This window comes from Serinus canaria, chromosome Z (assembly GCF_022539315.1).
Source record: "Serinus canaria isolate serCan28SL12 chromosome Z, serCan2020, whole genome shotgun sequence".
Classification (NCBI taxonomy): Eukaryota; Metazoa; Chordata; class Aves; order Passeriformes; family Fringillidae; genus Serinus; species Serinus canaria.
In genome coordinates this window covers 60,837,936-60,862,125 of record NC_066343.1, presented here as the reverse complement: position 1 = coordinate 60,862,125, position 24,190 = coordinate 60,837,936, and the positions used below count along the sequence as shown (strand labels likewise).

The 24,190-nt window shown below is 38.5% G+C and overlaps 1 protein-coding gene across 1 annotated transcript in view; it reads right to left on the bottom strand.

The window, feature by feature from the left end:
• HCN1 (hyperpolarization activated cyclic nucleotide gated potassium channel 1) overlaps positions 1-17,218 on the bottom strand; it is a 191,986-nt gene extending 174,768 nt beyond the window's left edge. The window contains exon 1 of the mRNA XM_030237500.2: positions 16,845-17,218. Coding sequence (XP_030093360.2) covers positions 16,845-17,218 — 374 coding nt within the window. The remainder of the gene's footprint in view (positions 1-16,844) is intronic.
• Between the last annotated feature and the right edge of the window lie 6,972 nt (positions 17,219-24,190).

Here is a 24,190-nt window from a genome sequence, read left to right as displayed (position 1 = left end):
CATGGAAGGATACTACAAAACTAGTTAACTTACACATATCTTTATATATATATATATATATATGTATGTATGTATGTATATATGTATGTATGTATGTATGTATGTATGTATGTATGTATGTATGTATGTATGTGTATATATATATATATATCTATATATATATATATATATATATATGTGAGTGTGTGTGTGTGTGTGTATATATGTATGCATGTATGTATGTACCTTTTCAGTATATTTCAATTAATATTTAACCAGTGGAGATTTTATCAAAAGATAAATTGGTTCTTGCTATGCATTTAGCAACTTCTATCTGAAGTTTTCATAGTGTTTTACATGCTTTAACAAATTCAGTCTCAGACTTCTGAGAAATATAGGCACAGTAAGGAGAAGTAACTGCACTTACTGCATGCAAGAGGAGAGGACAGAGAGGTCAGAGAGAAATTTATATAATATAGCAATATTATTTAAAAATCTGACTCCTAGTTTTTAGCCAGTAATCCCCTAACACAACTGCTTGAATACCACTGATATTTGCAGTTGCTTTTCCTCCACAGAAACTTATTAAACTACAGTAGAAAGAATTAAAGCCTGACTTCCACTTAACCTTGGGCAAGAACAGTGGATCACTGTCAGTGGAGCACTGATATTGCTTTTGCTCTCCCTCATCTTTACATATCTCCTCCTTTCTGAGCAACTTGATCTAGTGGGTTGCACCCATGGCAGGGTGGTTGGAATGACATGAGCTTCAAGGTCCCTTCCAAGTCCAGCCAGTCTATGATTCCAAGATCCTTCAGCACCGCTCCTCATTAAAAAAAATGTGGGTACTGCCCTTGTCCAGGGAAGTACCAGACCAGAAAAAGGCGCTGATGAAGAGTCAGGGCTCACAAATACGCTTTTTCATGGCAAGTGCTGATTCCGTCTCCGCTTATCTGATCGAATGGATATATATCACAGCACCAAGATTGCTTCTGCATCAACACATGTCACAGCACAAGCACTACAGCTTCCTCCAATCCACCCCCTCACAGAAGCTATTAGACCACTGCTCTAAGAATCAGGCAACATTTTGTGTAGGGGCTGTAACTGATTTGTTTCAGTTTGATATTATCAGCCCTTAAACCAGCTGACAAGTGCCACATCTAAGTGTGTTATCTAAGTGTCAGCAAATTTCCGTAGTGGATCACTGTAAAATATGCATTCACATTCTCAAATTAGAAATGACCACTTTAAAGGCATGAAAAAAAGTTTGAAAGAGACAGATCTAAAAATATTTCAGCTGCAAAATAATCTTGTATCTCATGTTGAAACACTTGCATTAATTAAGAATTTTGTAGTGACAGTAATTTTAAGAGTGCCATTTAGAAACATGACATTTAGGATGCCTCCATACTAAAAATTCAGAGGCTTAAATTGGAAGAAGCTTTCTGTAATTTTTCTCAACAAAGAATCAAAAGAAAAGGAAGGTAACTTCCTAATGGCCTTCCAAAAATTAGAAAGCCAATCACTATCAGCAAATATTTTCCTTTAATAGATTTTTTTCTTTAACCAATTAAATCTCAATTATCATATATATACGATAATCATGTATAATCTTTAAGTTTCTGCTGACAGGGAAAATTCTATTTTCTCTACTTCAGAGAAAGAGATGATGGGGAAGACGTCATTCAGTAGCTATTGATAGATCTCAGGCAAGGGTTTGGTGAGGAGTCTTGCCATAACCACCAAATGAGGTGGGACAGTTCATATTTTTACATATATACCTCTAATTAAAAAAAAACCAAAAATTAAAAAAAAACCCAACCCCCCAAAACCCAAGAGAAAACAAAACAAAAAAAAAAAAAAAACAAGGCTAGAATCATCAACTTTAATTTGACATATCTACATATATATCAATTTTATTCAGGTAATCAGAGGTAAAGCTGGCTTTTTACATGGCTGTAAAATGATCCAGTACATTTGGAAGAGCAGCTTCAAAGCAGGACTTGGTGTATAATTTCTTTACAAAGTGCACTGAAGGCAAGAATGGGCACTATTTTCAAACCGAAGGAAAAAAAGAGCCAGTCTTCAAATTTCATGAAGGGAAAAATTAGAGATGTGAAAAACTGTGAAAGAACTATAGATAGACATGAAACAAGCTGATGTACTCCCACATCATAAATGAAAACAAATATACATGACTGAATATTTACAGTCATCTTATCTATCTACACAGATGTGCAAGATTCTAATGCAAGACCGTGTAATCAAGATATATATATCAATTTTAATTATTATTCCCCTTTACAACTATTTATAGCTGACTTTTGGCTATAAAGCCTATGTTTCCTTGACTATAAAAATAAGTACTGAAATTTCAACCCTTTAAAATCAATGAAAGTACCCTTAAGAATCAGTAAGTTATTTTATTATAATCCATGAATATCACACTGCAGTAAATAATTTGCTTCAAATGATAATAAATCTAATTTATATCTGTTAAAAATATAATATTAACTTGTTTGTTCTGAAAATAACATCAGAAAATGATGCATGCGTGTTCAAATCAAATTTACATTATCATTTTATTAACTTATACTTTGACGAAAAATATTCAAATATATTTCAGACAATTTTTAGGGAAGCAAAGGAAGGAGAAAGACCAGATTTGTGGCAGAGCAACACAGTAAGTGTTAGTACAATTAGGGTCATGCCACATGCATCCTCCTTTCAAAAAACAACTGAATACCTAGAGCTTTCATCAACACCTGTGAACATCCATTGGATTTCCTCATCTATCTGTAGGCAGCTGAGCTCAGGATCTCCCACACCTCAGGGAGTTCACTTTCCCCAAGCCATACGGTGCCTCCTCAAGTGAGGTATGCTGCTGACATGTTCTCTCTCCCTAAACAAATATAAACTAGAGCAGGTACAAAATCTTGCTCCCAAGGAAGGCAATGACAAGACAGGAGAGGCGTTCTCAGTTCCTCATTCCACCAAAGCAGAACAAATCCGAGAGGTGATATTGTTATTGGAAGTGTCCACACCAGAGGGGCTATGCAAAGTCAATGCACAGGTTCAAATCCTCCTCAGCAGAGGAGGAAAATTATTCTGCACTTTCAACATCCTTGAACGATTTTAATTCCTGAGCAGATAAAGGAGACATTTAGGTAGGCACTCAAATACACTGAAAATTTTAAGATTATGGAATTGTTATTTTAATAATTTTATTAACTGAACTAATATTAATTTATATAAAACATCAACTAATTGAAAATACAGTGTGCATAAGATATTAGAAATGTAAGGAGTAATATTTCACAAGCTTGATTATACCTTTCCCCATGTATGTTAATTAACACTTTTTACAGGGGGATGCACTCCACTTTCCTAATTACTCAGTATGTATTCATATGTCTCTGCTAGCCATTTGCCTTCCTCAGTATTTAAGCAGATACAATGTTAATTTTAACATTTCTTTAAGACTTCCCAGTTTGCATACTGCACATCCCAGTGTTACCATCCTTTTGACAGCGTAGCGCTCTGCCTGCATTGCCAAAACAAATCAGCGCATTATGCAGCCAGACAGAGCACTGATCAGATAGACCTGATATTCACTTGCTCAAAACAAAAAGGAAAACCCAGAAGAGCAAGCAAAGCAAACAAGAAAGAGCATACATTATGCTCAGGGATGCTCTAGTTACCAGCCTAAGTAACCCAGTCCCTGTCAGCTCTGCCTCTGCTCCCCTCCTGGACTTTTCGTGCTGTTCACCCTCTAACGCTCCAGAAAGCCCCGCGCAAGCTGGGCTGAGCACAGCCTCATGTGCGGCTGCTGCAAGCAGCTCAGCCCAGGGCGGAGGTTGGGAATACAAACCAAATTTCTGGGGATGTAAAATCCATCTCTGACATTTGTGAACATTGGTCAGTGTAATGGAATGCAATTGCTCAATGGCCCTTTTGCAGTTTAATCCAATATAACGAAGAGGTATTTTTTTCAATGGCATTACTTCAGTTTTTCTAAAAAAAGAAAACAATCAAATTCCTTCCAAAAATCCCAAACCAGCATATGTGACCCTAATATTTGAATGGTTTTATGATTTGCAAAACAGGAGATAGCCCACAATATCAAGCACCAGGAGATGCCTTTACAGCACACCTTTGCCAGCAGTACAGGAGGTAATTTTCATTGCTTGCTTGCAAATAAACATGAGGATTTATTACATTTTATCACAGATATATGCAATAATGACACACATGACTGAGATCCTAAAATCAGTATGTATTAAATTTACAAACTATCTTAGAAAGTGTTTATTGAATTACAGCAGATTACTTGTTTGAAATACATTTGTTAAGTGTTTTGTTTTAAATTAACCATATGAAATGGCTTTTGAGCCACTGGAAGGTACATTTTACCAAGACCTAGAATAATTTAAAATTCTGTGCTATCTTCATTGAGACAGAATCATCTAAAGTGGAGTTCTTATACAAAACACCTACACTAGATAAAAGTTTTTCCTCTGCACTCTTACTCATTTTTGTAAGAGAGCAAGTCACTTTAGGCACCAGAATAACATGTCAGTTTGCAGACTGAAAAATGAAAGATTGCTAAAGATATTAAGATTTGAAAATTTATTCAAACTTAACTACAGGCTTTGTTATATGCCTCACCTATAAATATTTATCAGATAAAATATAAAAGGGAATTATTTAATAATCTGCTTCTTCACTTTATATTTTGGTAGAGTGACTTTGACAGATGACTTTGAAGTCTCTTCATGCAAAAATTCTTTCTCCAATCTTCAGGCTCAAACAAAACAGTCTGTATTCCTTAACAATGGGCTGGTCGTGACATCAGACACCCACTGCAGGTTAGGGGTTGCAGGGGGAAGTGTTTGCGCCCAAGTAAAGTTGCCTTTAATTGTGGCCACTGATAAGCAGCTCTAAAATAAGCACTCAAAGAAACTTTGGTCAGGGACCCATGACCTGAACTATAAACAACCACAAGAATAGCAAGGAAGCTCTTTACTTCCATACTGATAGATGACTCTTGCTTTGACACAGCAAAACAAAATGAGCTGCCCTTTCTGTGGTGAATAGAACACCAGATGTCCATCCTTATCTTCCATCCATATTCACACAAAATGCAGTTGCCTAAATATAATAAATAGGTTTCTGCCTTTCAGCAAATGAAAACATTTTACTTTGGAGATCTCATAAGAGGTTTTAGCCACAAGCCAATATTCCTCAGAAAGACAAAATCTAATTTAGCCAAATATTTATGTTTGATTTTTTGGAGGACAGTGAGTTATGAACTAATCAAATGTGTTTAAACTAAAGATGTGTAATAATTAGAACTGCCAAATAGATATTAATAATTTATTGTTGGAGAACAGCAAGAAATTGAGAGTGAAAAATAACAGAGCTTTTCCTCATAATCTTAGAATATACATTAATCTGTAAATTGCAAATCAAAATATAGAATACAGGGAAAATGGAAGCTGAAACATATTTGCATTATTCCGACACACTAGTTCTGCAAAACGCACAGCACCCATGGGCAACGTTTTTAAAAAACAGGTTTACCATTTTGGGCTCCTTATGACTGGAATTCTGAAAGACACTCAGGCATGGAGTCCAGATGCTTACAAGTATCTAGCTCCTGAAATTCAAAGATAGATGGGCTCCTGACTTCCATTTCAGATCTTCATCTAACATCCTATAGATTTGCACATTGTGCAGAGCACTGGGTAAAAGTGACACTTTCAAAGCCGTTCCAGAAATGGAAAAATTTGTACTGGAAACACAAAACCAAGTTAAATACCATATTCCATTTGCTCATTTTGCCAGTGGCACAAAATCAGCATGCACATTCAATGCAGACATACTGCTATTCAGTGACACTTCATGGAATCACGAGTCAGCAGCCCCAGCAGGAACATCTGCCACCATTTTAGGCAGATCCATGGTACCTGCATTCCCAGGCTACACAGCTAGCTCTCCTTCCCTGAAGCAAATCTGAACTCTGTCGTGCTATGAGGAACAAGTGTGGGAGTGGAAGTTCACTGCAGCTCTCCCATCCATTCCACAGAAAGATAAATTTGGTCTAGCCTGTGGAGAATGTACAAGTTGGCTGCAGCTTAGAAATTACAGAAACAGCCATAGTCACATCGAGCAGTGCTCATACAGTCCTGGGGAATGAGGGGGATGGTGGTGGAAATTGCTGAATAACACTGACTGATTGGAATACTGAGGGAGTATTCCTCAGACCTGTCTTAATGAGAATCATCTCTTGACAAAAGGAAATTAGTATGCTTGTAAATAAACAATATGGCACAACACAAAGGCAGACTACAGAAAATCTAACTTTAGGAGACAAGAATAGAGACTAGTCCAAGGTTAAACAAGTAATTTTAAACTCATAGTTAGTGCCTTTAAATAGCAATGTAAAACCAGAGACATTTAATTGGATTCAGTCACAATTTATGTTGTACTTAGTTCACATATATCTAAATAATATGTATATGAAATAATAAAATTATTACATACTGGATTTAATTATTTTCAACACAAAGACCTTGAAATTGTTTTTTTGACTTCTTTTTCCATTACAGAGAGATGAACCATCATAATAAATTCATTACTTCAATAAATAAACAGTAAGAACATGTACAAATCCTACTGAACTTTTCAACACTCAGCAGTATATCACTGGACTTAATATTCTGTTCCAAATTTCAAAACCACATTTAATTTAGCAAAAACAAGGATTTCATATCACACTGGCAGAATGCATGCAATTAAAAGTCTGTTTGGTCATGTGGGCACCTCACGCTTAGGTTACTCATCTCTCACTTTTCCCACACATTCAACGTCTACTGCTTAATAAGCCACCGGATTTCAGACATTTTCAATTCTGACCCTTTTTAAACACTCTGATAGATTGCCTACCATCTGGCAGTGCTTACTCTTGGTACCACACTCCCTTTGCATAACAAAACCGTGCTTCTGATAATTATATCTTTAATGTGGTAGATATATGCAAGACTTGAATTCCCATGCTGGCAATATACAAGCTGAAGGGACAATTTCTGCGAAGTGCCTGTGTAACAGTGTATGGTAACAGTATGCTCAACTGCATCACGCTGCAGTTCTCAACAGAAGGCTGCTAACCTGTCCGAGTCAAGGGAAATGGAAAATATATGTGAAGTTGTTTTTTTTTTTAATTACTACAAGGCATTTTACAAACTGCACAAGGCTATGAAAATACCTAAACTAACTTTTCCCTGCTAGTTTAAACAAACAGCTCAGTATCTTCTAACAGACTGAGTAAGAATGGAAAAATTACGCAGCAGAACAAACAAATTTTTTAAATATAAAATCAGTGCATTATTTCCATTTATTTAAAGGAATGCATTGTATCTTCAGAAAGAGATATAGGAGTACAAAGAGAAGACAGAATGAGGGGGAAAAGGAAGATGTTTCCAAAAAATACTCTTTGAGAGACTACATCCATGTGCTCCTAGGAGCTTTTGTATGCAAGTTCCCTGTAGCATGATTTCACTGACTGAAAATTAGACCATAAAAAATGCTATAAATGAAAGAAAAAACAGGATTCAGTACTTAGGCAGTCATCTAGATAAGAGCTTCCATGAACAGTGCATACACAGCTCTGAAAAACAGCTCTAAAGAACACTTGGTAAAGTGGATGTATGAGAAAGGTACCCAATTAACAACTGAATTTTGAGGTATATACTTGATTTATTTTGCTTCTTTTGTTCTGTTTCCAAGTTTCAATCTACCAGACTAATCCCAAGCTGGAAAAGCAATTCTTCTTGCTACCACCGGGCTTGTCTGGCACTATAGGCAAGGTGAACCAGAGTGAAAGACAAGCTTGGCTCTTACCTCCACTGAAAAATCAAGTGCAAACAAGCCCATATGCAGCTATTGGAAAGATCCCGTAGCCCTGGATGTTTTTGGGGAACCCAGAGACTTGCAAGCATCTACTGCCAGGCAGTAATTAGGGAGTAGCAGCACCTGTTACAGGTTTCATAGCAATTTCTCTGCCAGAGCTAAATAGTAAGTCCTCCTGGAATGAACAACTAGACGGAAATCACTTAAGAGCCTGGTGGAAAATCTATAACTAACCATGTGAAAGCTTGATTGCACCTCTAAGGTTTTGCAGCCATGCTTTTATTCCATCTCCTGGGTAGAGCTCGACAGATCTTATTCTACATATCTTATAAAACTCTGTTCATTTTCCATAGCTTTTCCCTAGGAAAAGATAAACCAATTATTTATTATAGGAGTCTCATTATATATTACTCTAAATTTACTGCAACCCCATATCTGCATTAAGGTCAGATCATTTCATCATCACACTGTCTATTGCTGCAGTCATGCCATGAAGAAGGTGCTTCTTGGAGGATCTGGCAAATTAGTATAAGATGCAACAGAACCAGCTAAGGAAACATTAATATTTCCACACCTTATTCTGCTGATATAAGAGGGAAAAAAACCTGGAGTCAACCAGGGTACAACATGTATAAAATTGATACAGTGAGAGCAGTATTCATTACTTCTATGGGGCTCTTTATATACTGGAGCTTTAGCGCAAATGTAAGAGTCAGTGATTTTCAGGAAGAACTGGATGAAAAAGAGTAGTATCACTTAAATCCCTCCCCAGTATTAAAAAGTTTTAAAAACCTCCCCAAATTAAAAAAAAAAAAAGTTTATTGGTTTTTTTAAAGTCATTTTAAAAAATAAACTCATTAAAAAAAAATTTAAAAAAATAGAACCAACATAGCTTTGACGGTGAACATAAAGCAACCCCTGCTTTTTCAGTTGAAAATAGAATATCTTAATGTGAATTTTTAATAAATACTTAATAAATAGATCTTTTAGAGCTAGAACCTTAATAGCACTAGCACACCAAATTCCAATAGTATATCAAAATATTTATTAAATTACAATCTTAATTAGAAAACATATAAACATAAATAACATCAAAGTTAATCACATAAAACAAAATCCCATTCTTAGCTTTATAATGTAACTGAAGTTTTGGGTACTTCACTGGCAAAAATGAAAATAGCTTTGGGGTTAGTTCTAGGTTTTTTCAAATATGTAATGGAAACAGTATGCAGCTCTTTTGTAATTAAATGAACATTTTCTGAACATAGGTTTATTCCAGACTTATTCCAGTTGCATTGCATTGCAAGGCAATAAGATTACTGAAAAATACCATGCAGCTTGCCTGAATCTGTCATCAGATTAAAAGATATTAGTAGAGATTTTATAGACGCTAAATGACAGTGTCCTTGAGGTAGTACTGACATTGACTCCAGCTGATACAGTTTTTGGTCATTAACATACCTTACTATGTGTCTAGAACAAGCTCTCCAATAATTAGAGCTGAATACACTATGATTTTTAAAATTAAATCATGCCTCTGGGAAAGAATCAGGAAATAGACAGCTAAAGGACTTTCAAGCAATTAACGAGAACTGTACTGTCAGGTTAAAAATTAAACACTGCAAAGTAGGTTAAAAGTTTCTTCTCTCAAAAAAAAAAATGTATATTGACATAGAAAACAGTTCTAATGCTGTTGAGTGAAAGCAAAGGTGAGAATAGATACTTCTTGTTTGTCATCAAATTAAGTAAATTTCTTTTCAATTTTTCATATTCTACACACACTCATCTCCAAAAATAGTTTTTTGCTTCTTACATATTCAAGTTGAACCTCTCAAAAATTCTGAAAAAGTTTAATTAAATATTACAGTGTCACTGATCTTAGATAGGTAGGCAGAAATGCAGCACTAAAGACTCATACTTTTTAGGTGACCTCTGCATTCATACATCTCTGTTTCTGCTACTCCAGGCTAAACAATCAGAAACTGAGCCACTCAAATTTTGACTTCATTATATAAACTCACACACACACACACACACACACACAAGAAAGCCTAAAGCAACTCATCAAATGCTATGCATCTTTCAATTAGCTCTTGTAGTCACAAAATACACAATCAAATCATAAATCTCGACCTTTGTATATTCCTCAATGCTTTTACACAGTATTCCAATTCACAGTTCCCTTCATATACCCAAGCCTGAGAAACCTAGGATGAAGAAAAAACTTTTACTGACTCAATTACAAGCATCACTTATTTGATGTGCCAACAAATGGAGTCACAGAACACATTTAAAATGTGTTGACGTGCTAAAACAATTAATTGGAATACCAGAATCAGTGCATTTTCCCCACAGACCCAAGAACGATTATGATCTTATGAGACCTAGTTTTGGATTTGTGTATACAGAGATATGGATATAGATCATATTTATCAAGAACTTTTTTCTCATTGCAGTCAAAGCAAAAAAAAAAAAAAAACAAAAAAAAACACCAGAAAACTGAAGAGGAACTCTCATGATATTGACTGTCCTGGATTAAATTTAAAAGACTCATATATAACATCCCCAAAACATCATCTTTGACTTACATGTTACAAAATTATTAATGGGAATTCTGTAACATTTGGGTTTATTTTATTTTGCGTGGTTTCTTTCTAAACTCATCTCAAAATCATGATAAACATACTTGCCTTTACATAGATTGTGTAGAAAGTGAACATTGTAAAAGTAAGCATCTTGCAGAACAAAATGTACTTTTGTGCATATTCATAGGTGCTGCCAGCAATCTTCAAAATGTCCCAAGTTAAAAGTAACTCAGAGAACTGAGGAACTGAGTTACGCTTGTTCAGCTCATTCTCTCCCCTAAACTTAATTCAATGTTCAAGAAGGTAACAGGACAAGAGTGTGAAAGAAAATGCAGTCAGTTATTCCAGGACTAGAATGAACAAAATGAAAACTGGCAAATGTTCAACATATAAGTGAGCTCAAACTATGCATTAGTATTCTACATATCCAGAGACAGAAGGATGTCTTATTAATAAAATGAATCATTTTGTTTGAACAAACAAGGGCATACAGCTTCCCACATGCCCTAGAGGTCTGGAAGCCGGGTGGCTGCTGCACCAACCTTGGGTGGACTCCACTGTCTTGCTTTAGTAGCTCTTGAAGAAAATCTCAAAGCAGACAAGGATACATGGCCCTCATGAGTCCAAAAGCACGAAATGCACCTCTCTATCCCTATTTTCTCTCACGCATCCTTGCTTAGAAGTGGTACAAAAGGAAAAGTCAGTAGCTAGCTTTAGTCAACTAGATTTCTTAACAGATAAATCCCTGATAACCACTGATGAAAAATTACTCAGTACAAAAAATAATAGGAACTGGAGATGAAAAACAGCCTAATGCATTTCTGGCCTATATTTCACATCAGAACATTTCCTATAGAATAACTTTTTTTCTTATTTTTGGTCCTGCCTTCTAAACATCAAATTTAATACTTGTTGCTGCAATTTCACTCCATTACTTCGCTGTAATTTCCTTCCTCTTTGCAACATCCATTTTTGCATTTGAGAACCATTACTGTATTTCTCTTCAGCCTGCCTTTATGAGAGTTGCATTCTACCTGGGGAACTATTATGAAGGCAATACATAACTTGATGTCAGAGAGAATTTTTAAACAATATAAATGCATTATTTAGGTTAATGCTACAATTTTGTCATTTTATTTTTCAGGGCATTTACAGAAGAGCAAAAATTTTTGGAATGCAGAAATAAAACCCAAGTATTATTATTAATCTTTTTAATACTAATGGTTCTCCATGTTTAGTCAAATGTAAGGACTGAACATCTAGCAATACAAATAGTTTATCTGTGCAAAACTTTTCTTTAGTAGAACAAAAAATTAGAGTCACAACAATAGTATTTGAAAATTATATACAAAAGATAGCCCCAGCTGAATCTGTGCTTCATTCATAAAACTATAAATATTTTTTAAAATTGTTGCACAAAAAATGTACTGTATATAGTACAATTATAAATCCATGATTATGATTTTATTAGTGGATTCAGAAGTATCAATTCTGCAATAGAATCTCATGACAAATCCTGAGCAATATTACTACCTTGAGAATACAAAACTATGACCATTTCATATTCTTACACTACCAGTGATATAATGTATCCATTAAAACCCATGCAAAAGTTGTACCTGAACTATTTAATATAGACCAATATAGACATGATTTATGTCTTTCATTTTGAATACATATCAATTACATTTAAGTCTGATACGAAACATTTTGTCTTCATTGCATATAGCATTACCTTCCAACTCTAGTGCTCTACATAAACCTAAGCATGTAACAGCTCACAAAAAGATAAATCTCATTAGCTTCAAGAGAGACATTAAAAACATGTGACAAAAGAGAAGCACAAAGTGCTTATCCTAAGCTTCTTAAGACACAACTTAAGATAGGTATAACATGTAGAGTGAAGACTGATCCCAAAAGACAGGTTTTAAAACAATGCATGCATGAATTTTAGAGACCTGATTGTGAGCTGCACATATAACATGCACAGTCTATCATTTTAGGGCATCTGCTTCTGGTCAAAGACAGGTCCAAAAAATAGGTGAAAATAAAAAAGAAAATCAATTCATAATGCAACATAAGTTCAAATGTTTTTTAAAAAGTATAATTTAAAAAACCATGAGGCACACTAAACCATGGCAATTGTGACTTACAGTTTGGCACACACTTACTTGAAAATTGAAGCTGTACATGTGTATGACAACATGGACGGGTTGCATAAAACTGCACGATATAACAGAATGTTTTTTAACAGCAACAGAAGCAAATTCTTCTGTAACTACCCAGACGTATACATAGAAATATTGTGTCTTTCACCCTGATTAAAGCCCTTTGCAACCTGGCATTAAATTACTTACAAGGTATTACCAATGAGGCCTTCAATGATTTATAAAGATTTCCATGATAAACCTCAAACATTCACATGAAGCCTTAAATGTGTATACAAAAAGGTTTGAAACTGGAATGGCACACAAGTTAAAAAATAAATCTGGGAAACTTTTACTATTCACTACACCCTTAAATTTTCTGTTCAAGTTTTAGAAATAATTCTGCTTTAACTTTACTTTTATCATTAAAATAAGGCTTTAAGTTTCTTGGATAAATGAAAAGTTACCCATAGAGATAAAATGCCAATGTTTTTTGGTTTTTTTTTTTCCCTAGTGTTGCAAATTAATTTATACTTGTATTATTTACACAGGGGAAAAAGACCTTCAGTTCTGCCTGCACTGGACCTCTTCACCTGCTGCTCTGACAGAAGTGCCACATCACAGTCTTACTTTATCTTGAAGCCAGTTAAAATTTTTGTCCCTACTTCAGACAAAGGCTGCTCCCAAACATCAAGCTGACTGTAACCACCAGAGTGTGAAAGCTACATTTACGCATACACGCATTATTTCCACTCAGTCTGTCTCATACATTGCTATTTCTGCAACTCAGTAGCAACTCCGTTTTCTTTATAGATTGCTGACTACAGATGCCCCAGCCAATGTGGTAATAAAGCCAAGATTTCCTTGACAGTTCGAGTTTCTCTGTGGGGAGGGAGGGAGGCAGATGCTACAGGGCTGGACGAGCAGCCCAGGCAAGTGCAAACCAGCCCTCTGAAAATTAAAGAAACTCCTAACGTGCCAAAGGACAGGGAGCAATTAATCATCTAAAAATCAGTCACGTACATTTCCATTAATACCAGAAGGCTGTAACATATAAAAGTCATCCAAAGCCCGTGTCTGCCACTAATCTCCTATGAAATAAATGACATGTGTGTGGCAGCAGCAGAACCACGTGCAGTTGCCCCCATCTCCTGTCAGCTTCGTCCTGCTCTCATCCAGCAGCTGCAAGGCCACAGAGCTGGACTGGTGAAGCTCTCCTGAAGGCTCATTCTTCCACATTCTGTCCATATGAGAATGGACAGCTGGAGGCAATCAGTATCTCGCAGAACACACACAGCACTTCAGCAAACTCTGACTGATAAATTCCCTCTTGTTACTTAAGCAATTACACAGAATTGTTGTCCAGCTTTAGAGACACAGTAGTCACGGCTGCAAAGTGATAAACAGAAGCCGTGCGCTGGGTTTGATGTGCATTAGGTGCAGGGTTTATATAACAGCCTCCAAATTACACATTAACCTCAGAAGACTGGGAAAGACAACCAGGATCAAAATGGTCCCCTTGTGGAAAAATTATGTAATACTTATTGAATTTAATCCTCCAAGGGTGCATCTGCCCAAAGAAGAGACAATTTTTCCCTGAAACACATACAAAATGGAAAGCCATAAAACTAAAGACCAAGCCCCACAAGGCTGCAAGTAACCAAATTTACAGAGCACAGAGTTTAGGGACAGCTTCCACGCTCTGTTCATACCAAACAAGGGGCAGGAGGGCACCGAGATGCCGCCCACTCCTCCAAGCATCACAACAGAATACCATTTGGTGTAGATAAATGTACTTTTTATCAAAAAAACATGAGAATGAAATCAAGAAATAAAACCAAATACATTAAACTATCCCAGGAAATGCATACAAGCATGCAGAACTAGGAAAAATACAAGAGTGCCCAGAAGCCTATACTGGAATTTTCCCACATTTTAAATGGTTAACCCAGTATTTTCCTAAGTGTGTCTACATTTAAAATCTACTAAGATGTTTATTTTCATAGGTGCCACAAATACCCTAATAAGAGCTGCATTTACAAATGCATAATACATCTCCTCATTTGGATACATAAAATACTCAGCTTTTTACTTTTTTCTTGTTATTTAAGTAGAAAATTTAGTTCTTTCCTCTGATGGAAAGAACGTTGACACAGTGGCATGGGAATACCTGTGTCTCTTCGGATGCTTTAGGGCTTGTCTACACACAAGCATTGTTACAAATAATGTGCAGAAATAAAACAAAGCAACTCCATCCCTACACCTGAATTCATTCTGGTACAGAGCCACTGTTAGATGGCACTCAAAAGTGCTGTTGTAATTCCCAGATAAGGTGAATATTCTGTATAGTACAACTTCATCACGCATTTTGCACTGCCACCCAAAAAAAGTGGTACCACTACACAGCTGCAATTGTTTTGAGAGAAAAAACACGCACATCTCATATTTCTCCCTGCAACAGTCCTACGGGCTAAAAAATTGGGTCTGGAGCCTGCCACACCATCCCAATACTAATGAAAGACTATGAACTCTATTTAAAAACCAGACACTTACTCTAATAAAACAAAAACTTTTTTAAAAAGCACCTGAAAATACCAGTTAATTTATTAATATGCAGACAACAGGACTGAAAAGGATTCAGTGCTGTTTACTCCTATTGAAAAAAATAGGGAACACATACTACGATCTCTGAACCTTCCCACTCAAAGAATTAGGACAGAATTAGAAGATATTTCTGTAACGAAACAGAATGAACATGCTTATCACCTATTTCACAGAACAGCTTAAAAAGTTACATGCTGCAAAATTTGACAAATAAGCTCCTCTTGCCCAATACTCTATTCGGGTGTGCACCTTACTCAGAAACCAAGCTTACAACAGAACAAGGAAAATTATTCGCTAGAATAACCTCATTCATTTCAACAGAATCCTCACGTGAATAAAGTTACTCATGCTTACATACAGATAAGGAAGAGGCTATCAGACCCCCCCAATCCCCTACGCACTCTACCACAGCACCAGATGTGACCTGCTACATCCCTCTCTAGCTGGTAGAAAGGGAGTGGGTAGGTGCTTGGCTCTCTCTCCCCACTTAATGCACCTGCTAATGCAGCTGAGCTGGAAAAGGTATTTCCCCCCCACCCCCCCAGGAAAAGAATGAGCGCAGTTTACTGAGTTCACGGAACCAGGAAAACAAGTACGGATTTGAAACATGATTTCAAGTCATAACTGTGCTGTGCTCCTCCGCTCCTGTAGCTGTACTGCTCTTAGGCTCAGCTGCAAGGTGCTAGCACAGCTCATTGTGAAACACCTCACTCCAAGCAGTCCCGCAGAAACTTGGACTTTGAAAGTATTCTTCCTGTTCTCACTGAAAGAACGTTCTGTTTAACCCAGTGTTTTCTTAGATGATCCATGTAACTATTGTACATTTCGGATTTTCTTTTTTTCAACGCAGTCTCCGGTACAATTCACTTATCATATAGACGCAGGTTGTTCAATTCAAGCTGTTGATTAAATATACTTAACAACATCGATAGTTCCTCAGAAAATATCATAGAGAGTGTTAAATTTATAAAGGTATACAGCCAGCTAGCAGAGAGTATGAAATGAAATAATCTTACACGTTAAATATATTTTTAAAGGGAACTATAACTTCTTGGGAATTTATTTCCACTGCTTTCTGTATGAATATTCCAGACCTGCATCCATTTATCTTAGTGTGAAAGCAATGCTATTCTGCCATCACATTTACCTGCCTCCCTATCAAAACACAGTTTTCCACACATCACCTGGATAAACTTATTTTACTGGAACTCTGACAGAGACGCACTTCCTTCTCGCAATCCCTGAAACAAGTGTTTCCACACCGTGTGCTCAGGGAAGGGCAGGCATGTGCAGACACCGGGATTTTACCGATGCTGATGCAGCTACATAACCCCCCGGGTGAGCTCTCATCCCCCCGGGGCAGAGTCGTGCCCGACGGCCCGCGACCCCGCGGCGCAGACAGACCGGGACGGCGGGATGGAGAGCCACAGAGCTCAGCATCCTGCCTCGGGGACTGCGGGCGGCGCCCCGGCGGGCTCGGGGCCTGCGGGGCCGTCCCGGGTGCAGCACGCTGGAGAGCGCCGGGCCGAGCCCCGACCCCGCCGAAGTTTGCGCCGGGCGAGGTGCGAGGCGCCGGGGCCACCCCTCTCCCGCCCGCCGTGAGCCCCTCGCTAACCTGAAGTCGCTGTAGGGGTGGATGATCCAGAACCCCGCAGTTTTAACCCTTTCCTGCTCCTTCTCCACCGCCTTCTGGCTGCCGAACATGCGGAGGGAGAATTTGTTGACCCCCGGCTGCAGCATGGAGGTGAACTGCCGCTGCATGAAGCCGTACTGCCGCCGGGGTCCCTCGGCATCCTCGAAGCCCACCACGGGCTCCTCGCCCCCGCCGCCGTCCACTTTGAAGCACACCGAGTTGCCATGCTCCTTCACGCCGCCGCTGCCGGGGCTGCTCTGGGCTTTCTCCGCCGAGGCCGCCGGCTTGGCTGGGAAGGAGTTAGCGCTGCCATCGTCCCGGCTGCCGGCGGAGGAGCTGCGCTTCCCAGCCTCCATGCTGCGGGGCGGGCGCACCCCAGCCGCCGGAGAGCGCGGGGAAGCCTCGCCGCAGCCGGTGCCCTTCAGCGGCGCGGCTGGGCTGTGCCGCCCTGAGCTGGGCTGGGCTGGGCTGGGCACGGCTGGGCAGGGCTGGGCTGGGCTGGGCTGGTCTGAGCTCCGCGCCGCCGCGCCGCCCGGCATCACCAGCGCCGCCGGCTCGGAGCGCGCTCCGCGCAGGGCGGGCACCGCCGCCCCTCGCCCGCCCCCTGCCGGCGGCCCCGCTCCGCCTGACATTGAGCGCGGAGTCCTTGAGGGGCCGCGCGGAGAGGGGGCAGCGCCGAAGGGAGGGGCCGGGGCCGAGCGCGGGCAGGGCTCAGGGCATAGGGGACAGGGGCCCCCCGAGCGCCCGGCCCGCGCCTCCGCAGGAGCACAGGAACACGCGTAGGTGGATGTTTCACCCTGGGCTGAGCAAGGGGCAAGGCGTGGGGTGGTAGCGTGCCTGTGCCGCCCGAGCGAGAAACAGTGGCCGGGAGTGATGCAGTGGGGCGTTTCCACGGGCTCGGTGGTCCCTTGGGAAGCCTCTGTTGCTCCTCGTGCAGCAGGCGGACTGGGAGAGAGCAAGAGGCGGGGGTCTGCCTGGCCATGGGGTCAAGGGGCGGCACTGGAAGTCGCGGAGGCGTTGTGGGTTCGTCCTGCTCACGGTGCAGTGTGTGTCCGGCACAGGGGAACATCGGGGGAGTGTGAGTGAGCAGGGAAGGCCGGCTGTTGAGTGGCATTCGTTTTCACAGACGAAGCACATCGGTCCGGTTAGACACTCCCGCCAAGCGACCCTTCCTTGTCCTTTAGCCTGGAGCGGACTGAAAACGGGCCACGCGACGTGAGAGATGCTGTGAGCACGGCTGGACCACCCAGGGATGCCGTTCCCGTCGGGAGGGCTGTGCTGCCAGGGGCACCTGCCTTTTCTCCCTGAGAGGCATAAAATGGCAGGTGCTCCCGAGTGCGTAGACAACCTTTTCACGTATGCCAAGAGGTGATTTGGCCTTTGTTTGCATGTCAGTAGAAAACTGGAGTCCACATTTCGTTTGCTCCACTTGACATTTAAGTACATAAATTATAATTTATAAGCCCCTAAAACGCCGAAAAAAGCTGTCAGACAGAAAGGAAACAGTGGGTATTTCTAGCTTCCAGTACTCTACATATACTCAAAGGAAACAGGGTATATATTGCCTTCAGTATCTCTACAGACATTGTCCTAGTGATTGCAGGTTGTTATTGGGGAGCTGTGGGGTAAGGTAAGAGCTGAGAGAGAAAATGATGAGAAGCTGTTTATAAACCATGAGCGAGGAGGAGCTTGGTCTCTGCTCTGAAAAATGCAAGATGCTGATACTTGCCCCAAAAGCTGTGAGGTTTTTTGGGTTACAGAATGATGGAGAATCAATATTTGCAGATATTACTAGAAGAGCTCTAGCATTATGTCTACCTGCAAAAACATATATTACAGCATATACATGTAGATCCTGGCCTTCCATTTAGAATAGGTTTGACATAGATTTGTTTTTTACCCATGCTTGACACATTTTTCATTTTGCACATTAAAAGTAGAGTAGGAAAGAATTAGTAAAGCCTCCCAAGCTTGACTGTGGTATTTTCAATAGCATTTTCCACTTCATTTTTACACACTTTGTCCTTTACACAACAGGTGCTTAAATCTAGGAGAGAAACAGATGTGCAAGTCTGCACCCCACCATTTGCACAGTGTCAATCTGATGCATTGGGGGGCTGTATTTCAGAGTGAGATCTGAGGGCTTTCCTCAGCAATTGCAGCTCTAACAGAATGTTTATGCCTGGTGGACTCAAACACACCATTTTCCATTCATGTTGATGATTTTAGTGTGGAAGATGTTAACATCATGCGGAATCACACTTTTCAGTGTGGAAAAAGGTGGCAAGTACAGATGGACCAGGATGGATTGCTGAAGGCTGGGCAGTGACCAGGATAGGAAGGAATATGCTTGTAGAGTGATTGGTTGAGGGCTGACACACATAAACTTTCCCCACCTGGAGTGACTCTTTTCTGTAGGATTTTATCGTACGACAGTCAAGAGTGTGTGCACAGCTGCTCATGGCTCATAAACAGCTGCTGATAGACAAAAGCCTCTTGGTGTTTTATCCCCAAATGATTCCCTCTCCTTCCCTCATCCAATGTCTGTCACTATATGATAAAGTAAGAAACTACTACTGTTTTGCAGCTTTCTTAAAGAATTAACTCACATCATATTTAACAGCAACCTGGAAAAGCAAGGGGTGAAAGTCTGATTCCCACAGTGCTTTTCCACGCACTCAGACAGCGTACCACATCATGAGCAGTGGAACTGATAATTGCCATGTCAGTCTAATAAATGTTGCAACCTTAGGATTTCTGCTACTTCTTCACAACTTATTCTGCAGGACTTTTGCATTCAGTCCTTGACCTGAATGGTCTCTCCCAGCATAACCTAGGACAGCAGCAGCTAGTCATGTACAGGACAAAAATAGACCTGTAGTGGAGTAAATCAGAACAGTGAAATGGAGACATTTACAGCTGCAGTAAGCAGATTCTGATGTACATTTTTTTTAATTGGAAAAGAAATGCACACTGGATTAATGGCGATGGTCGTTAATTTATGGATGAGGAAAACTGTACACAGCAAGAACATTCAATTTCTTCTTTCATGAAACTTGATTTCACTTGTGTTTAATGTCTCATTTGCCAGTATTTATCCTTACTTAGCATGGACTGCAGACCTATCAAAATGACCAACCCTGCCTACCTTCCCCTATTTTCCTTCTTCTTTTCCAGAAGAATCTGGAAATGTTCTCTTTCCCTTGGTGGCATTATACAGATATGACAGGGGTTTGTTTCATCAAAATGCCCTACAACTTAGGAGAAGTTCTTAAAGAAACAAAATCACCTGCATTACCTGTAACATATGATTTTATGCATGCTTTTCAAACACAGCATATGTATAAACCACACAGGTATATGTCTCTTTTTAAAATTGACATTTTGATATTTTCTGCTTCCCATGATCAAACTTTACTTATTTTACGATTTTTTTTTCTGTATAGAAGAAATATATACTTATTTGTACATGTCTGAGTGTTATTCATCGTAAGTATGGCCTAATTGACCTTAACAACTCAACATCTGGCAATTTTAATAGCAATCCTGAGATGTTAGGATGAGAGCTTTTTCATGATCCGTAGTTTTTCTTTGGGAGAATGGGTTCTTCTAAATAACTGAACGTTGTTTTCAGCCCAGAAATTGAACTCTCCTGAGGCCCGCCATGTTAGCTTAGATGAGAGAATTTTGGTTCACAGAAGAAATAATAGAGTATGGTGTGTGGGAATAGTCCTGAAGACTGCACCAGGGATGAAAATGGTTGAAAGGTCACTTTAGCTGAAGGTTTAGCTTGTTCTCTGTCAAGTTTTATTTTGATTTTGTGGCATTGTCAGGAATAATACACAGAAAAACAAAATTTATACATGAAATTTCCAAGAAATCAGTGCTAGCAGAACAAAAAAGGCAAAAAATTTATTTGCATCTCTTTGATATGTCCTAGATTAATCGATCACTACTAAAAATTTAGTAAGCTGTTTTACTTGTCTGTATTAAATTATTTTTATTACTTACTCTACTTCTTCAAAGTACTGTGACATCATTAGTTTCAGTGCTTTTATATGACTCTGTAATACTAATGTATACTAAGATTATTATAAAGAAAATTAATTTTCTTCTCTTCTGCCAAACATAGTAAATTTTTTATACCTGCAGTAAATACATTCCTCCTTCTCTTTATATTTTCATTTTCATATAACTTGAACATACACAGAACAGTTCAGCTGTAGAAATAAAAAAAAAAATAATAAAATAGCAACCTGTGTACAGAGGCCTATGTTTTTGTTCAGTGAAGAAATTGGGGCACAGACAAGCAACAAGACTTCTATGAGATGACCCAGTAAGATTCACCTGACTGCAGAACAAAGCTGTTGTCTCTCAAGTTAAGGTTTCATGCCCTGTGAGATATTTTTAAGATTATTTCTCAACAGAAGGTCACCGTCAAGTCAAATGGCAAACCAGGGTTAGCAAGGAAGGAAAATAATAGTTATATTTACAGTTATATAACTATGTCTGCCAGCTTAATTGAGGATTGATCCAGATTCATAATATGTGCCTGTTTTCTTGAAGTTTGCAATTAAATAATTTTGATTTGATCCTACCCTGCTTATGTTACTTTCCATGCATATTTACTCACAAAAACTTTTTGGCAATAATGTTATCCAATTTTATTATTATTATTATTATTATTATTATTATTATTATTATTATTATTATTATTATTATTATATTTTTTAATTATTATTTGTTAGATTTTATATTATATTGGCAAGTGTTTATGAAGCAGGAAGAATCTTAATTTTGCAACCATTAGCATCCGTTGAAGAAAACGTATCACAAAGCAATTGGAACTTCAACCATGAATTTTACGTGGCAGCTGTCCATATAGTTACTTGAGTTGTTTTGGGTTTTTATTAACTCTGTAGTACAGTTTGAATGTCCCCAGTGAGTACTGATAAATTTGGAAATATGATCTTGGTGGTTTCTGTTCTGGTCTGGCTGAGTGTTGGAAGTCCTACTGCAGCATCTCAGTGCTTCAGAACTGGTACAGTTCTGGAACTGGAGGGTAAAATTAAATCACAAAATATTCCTACTGGTTTTTACCAGCTCTCTGAAGTGTCTTTTATTTATGCAAATCACTTTCTAAATTTAATAGAATATTTGTGCGCTTTGAGTGCCTTATCTTTTTGAAGAAAAATGTTTTAATGCTAGTGTTTATTATCTGTTTAATAAGCTACCAGATCTTTATTCAACCCTATGGAGATAGAATTGCCACAAAAGAAAAGTAAAAAGTGAAAAAAAATTCCAATTTGATTTTTTTTTTTTTAGTTGTATGTGTATTGTTGTTTGTTATTCTTTGCTAATGTCTGAATTGTTGGGTACCTGAAGTGCTTTAGAAATTATTAAGAAATTGCTTTCTCTGACAAAGGTTCAGCTGACTCACAAGTGTCTATGATAGGGCACTTCAAATTTTTGCTATGTTAAAAACATTTTTTCGTGTAGTTTAAATGTAAATGTACCCCAAATAAATTTCATTTAAAATCATATTCTTAACAATAACTATCTTATGACTGTATTGGTTTGAAGAACTATGATTTGACACTACAAACATGTAGACATTTCTGAGTAATTTTTTTTTTAAATCACAGTACTTGTTTCATACAATGCCTAATCCAGTGAACATTTTTAAAATTAGTGCATACAGGTGTAAAAGGTCAGATTTTACTATTCAGGGTGCTTAATTCTCTACAGTTGCCATTGCTAGTTCAGCAATACTTTAGTTTCATGAACATTGATAATTACTGCCAGCATTGAAGTTCAAAGTCATCTGAGATGGCTTGGATGTTATTTGGATATACTATACTAGGTTCAAGTATTTGCAGGCTTGTATCCATTCTCTGTAATTCAAGAGAAACATAGTTTCTATAAAAATGTAAATACCATTAATTGGTCTGGTGTGCAACTTGACATTAACAATAGCTTTTTTCTCCGGTTGCACACAGTGTTCCTACATAATTGCATAATCAATCCACAAAAGCAAGTCCTTGTGATTTAAAAATCTCTCCCTTCTGGAACTTCAGAGACAAATAAAGAAATGCTTTTTAAAACTTGTATATTTCAACAGTGTGTGAACATCATTTAAACAGAATGACCTAATTGCCACCTTCCAATATGTAAAGGGAGTCTACAAGAAAGATGGAAGTGGAGTTTTTACAGGAGCATGCAATGACAGGATCAGGGAAAATGGCTTCAAGCTGGAAGTAGGTTTAGATTAGACATTAGGTAGAAATTCTTTACTTTGAGAGTGGTGAGGCACTGGAACAGATTGTCCAGAGAAGCTGTGGACGCCCCATCCCTGGGAATTGCTCAAGGCCAGCTTGGATGGGCTCTGAACAACCTGATCCAGTGAAAGGTGTTCCTGCCCATGGCATGGGGATTGGAACCAGCTGATCTTTAAGGTCCCTTTCAAACCAAGCCATTGTATGATTCTGTGACAGATCCTACCCTCCTTTTAAACTATTGGCTTTCCACGGCCCTGATTTTTCAGATCTCAACCACCTTTTTCATTTTTCAATCCCAGCTTTGCTCGTGTCATCAGTACTGGTAGGATGCTTTTAGAGATAGCTGGAAAGTGCCATCTTGGTGAATTAGTTCATTAGTTAAAGTTTGAATAGTTCTCAGATTAAATTCTACAAGTTGCTGTCCTGTGTTCTTTGACTTAGTGTAAGTAATTATGATCCCTCTCCTCACAATCAAAATATTTTCATGAATATGGATACTATCAACAAGCAACATGCCTGAGTTGTGTAATCTATTCACTTCCTTATACAGAGCCATGTCTTGCAGGACTAATATCTGTCTTTGATATAATATTCATTAAGTTGAGCATACGGCTTCAGTGTTCCAGTTGTTTCTAAATTATAGGTAGATCTTCAAGTTATTACCAAGGAATTTCACCTATTAACCCAGCGATGAGGAAGAAAAACTGAAACTGAAGACTTTTGAAACAATTCTTTAAAACTACACTGCTTTATACGACTTGCCAGAATAGTTTTTTTAAAATTCTAACTATGGAAAAGTGTTTGTATTTTAATAAAAGCTTTAGGAAGAGTAGCATAAGGTATAACTCCTTAGATCAATGTTGATCTAAACATTCATTCTAAACATGACCACTAAATAAAAAGAAGTCCAGAGGAGTCCAGAGATGGTACAATCAGTAATCCAGAGCTGTATTTTGCTTACTGTCTTTAAGGTACCTACAAGTGTTCTGATTGCTCAGAGGTACTTTTTGTTACTTCTAGCTAGCTGTGCTGGCAGTAGGCACATTTCAA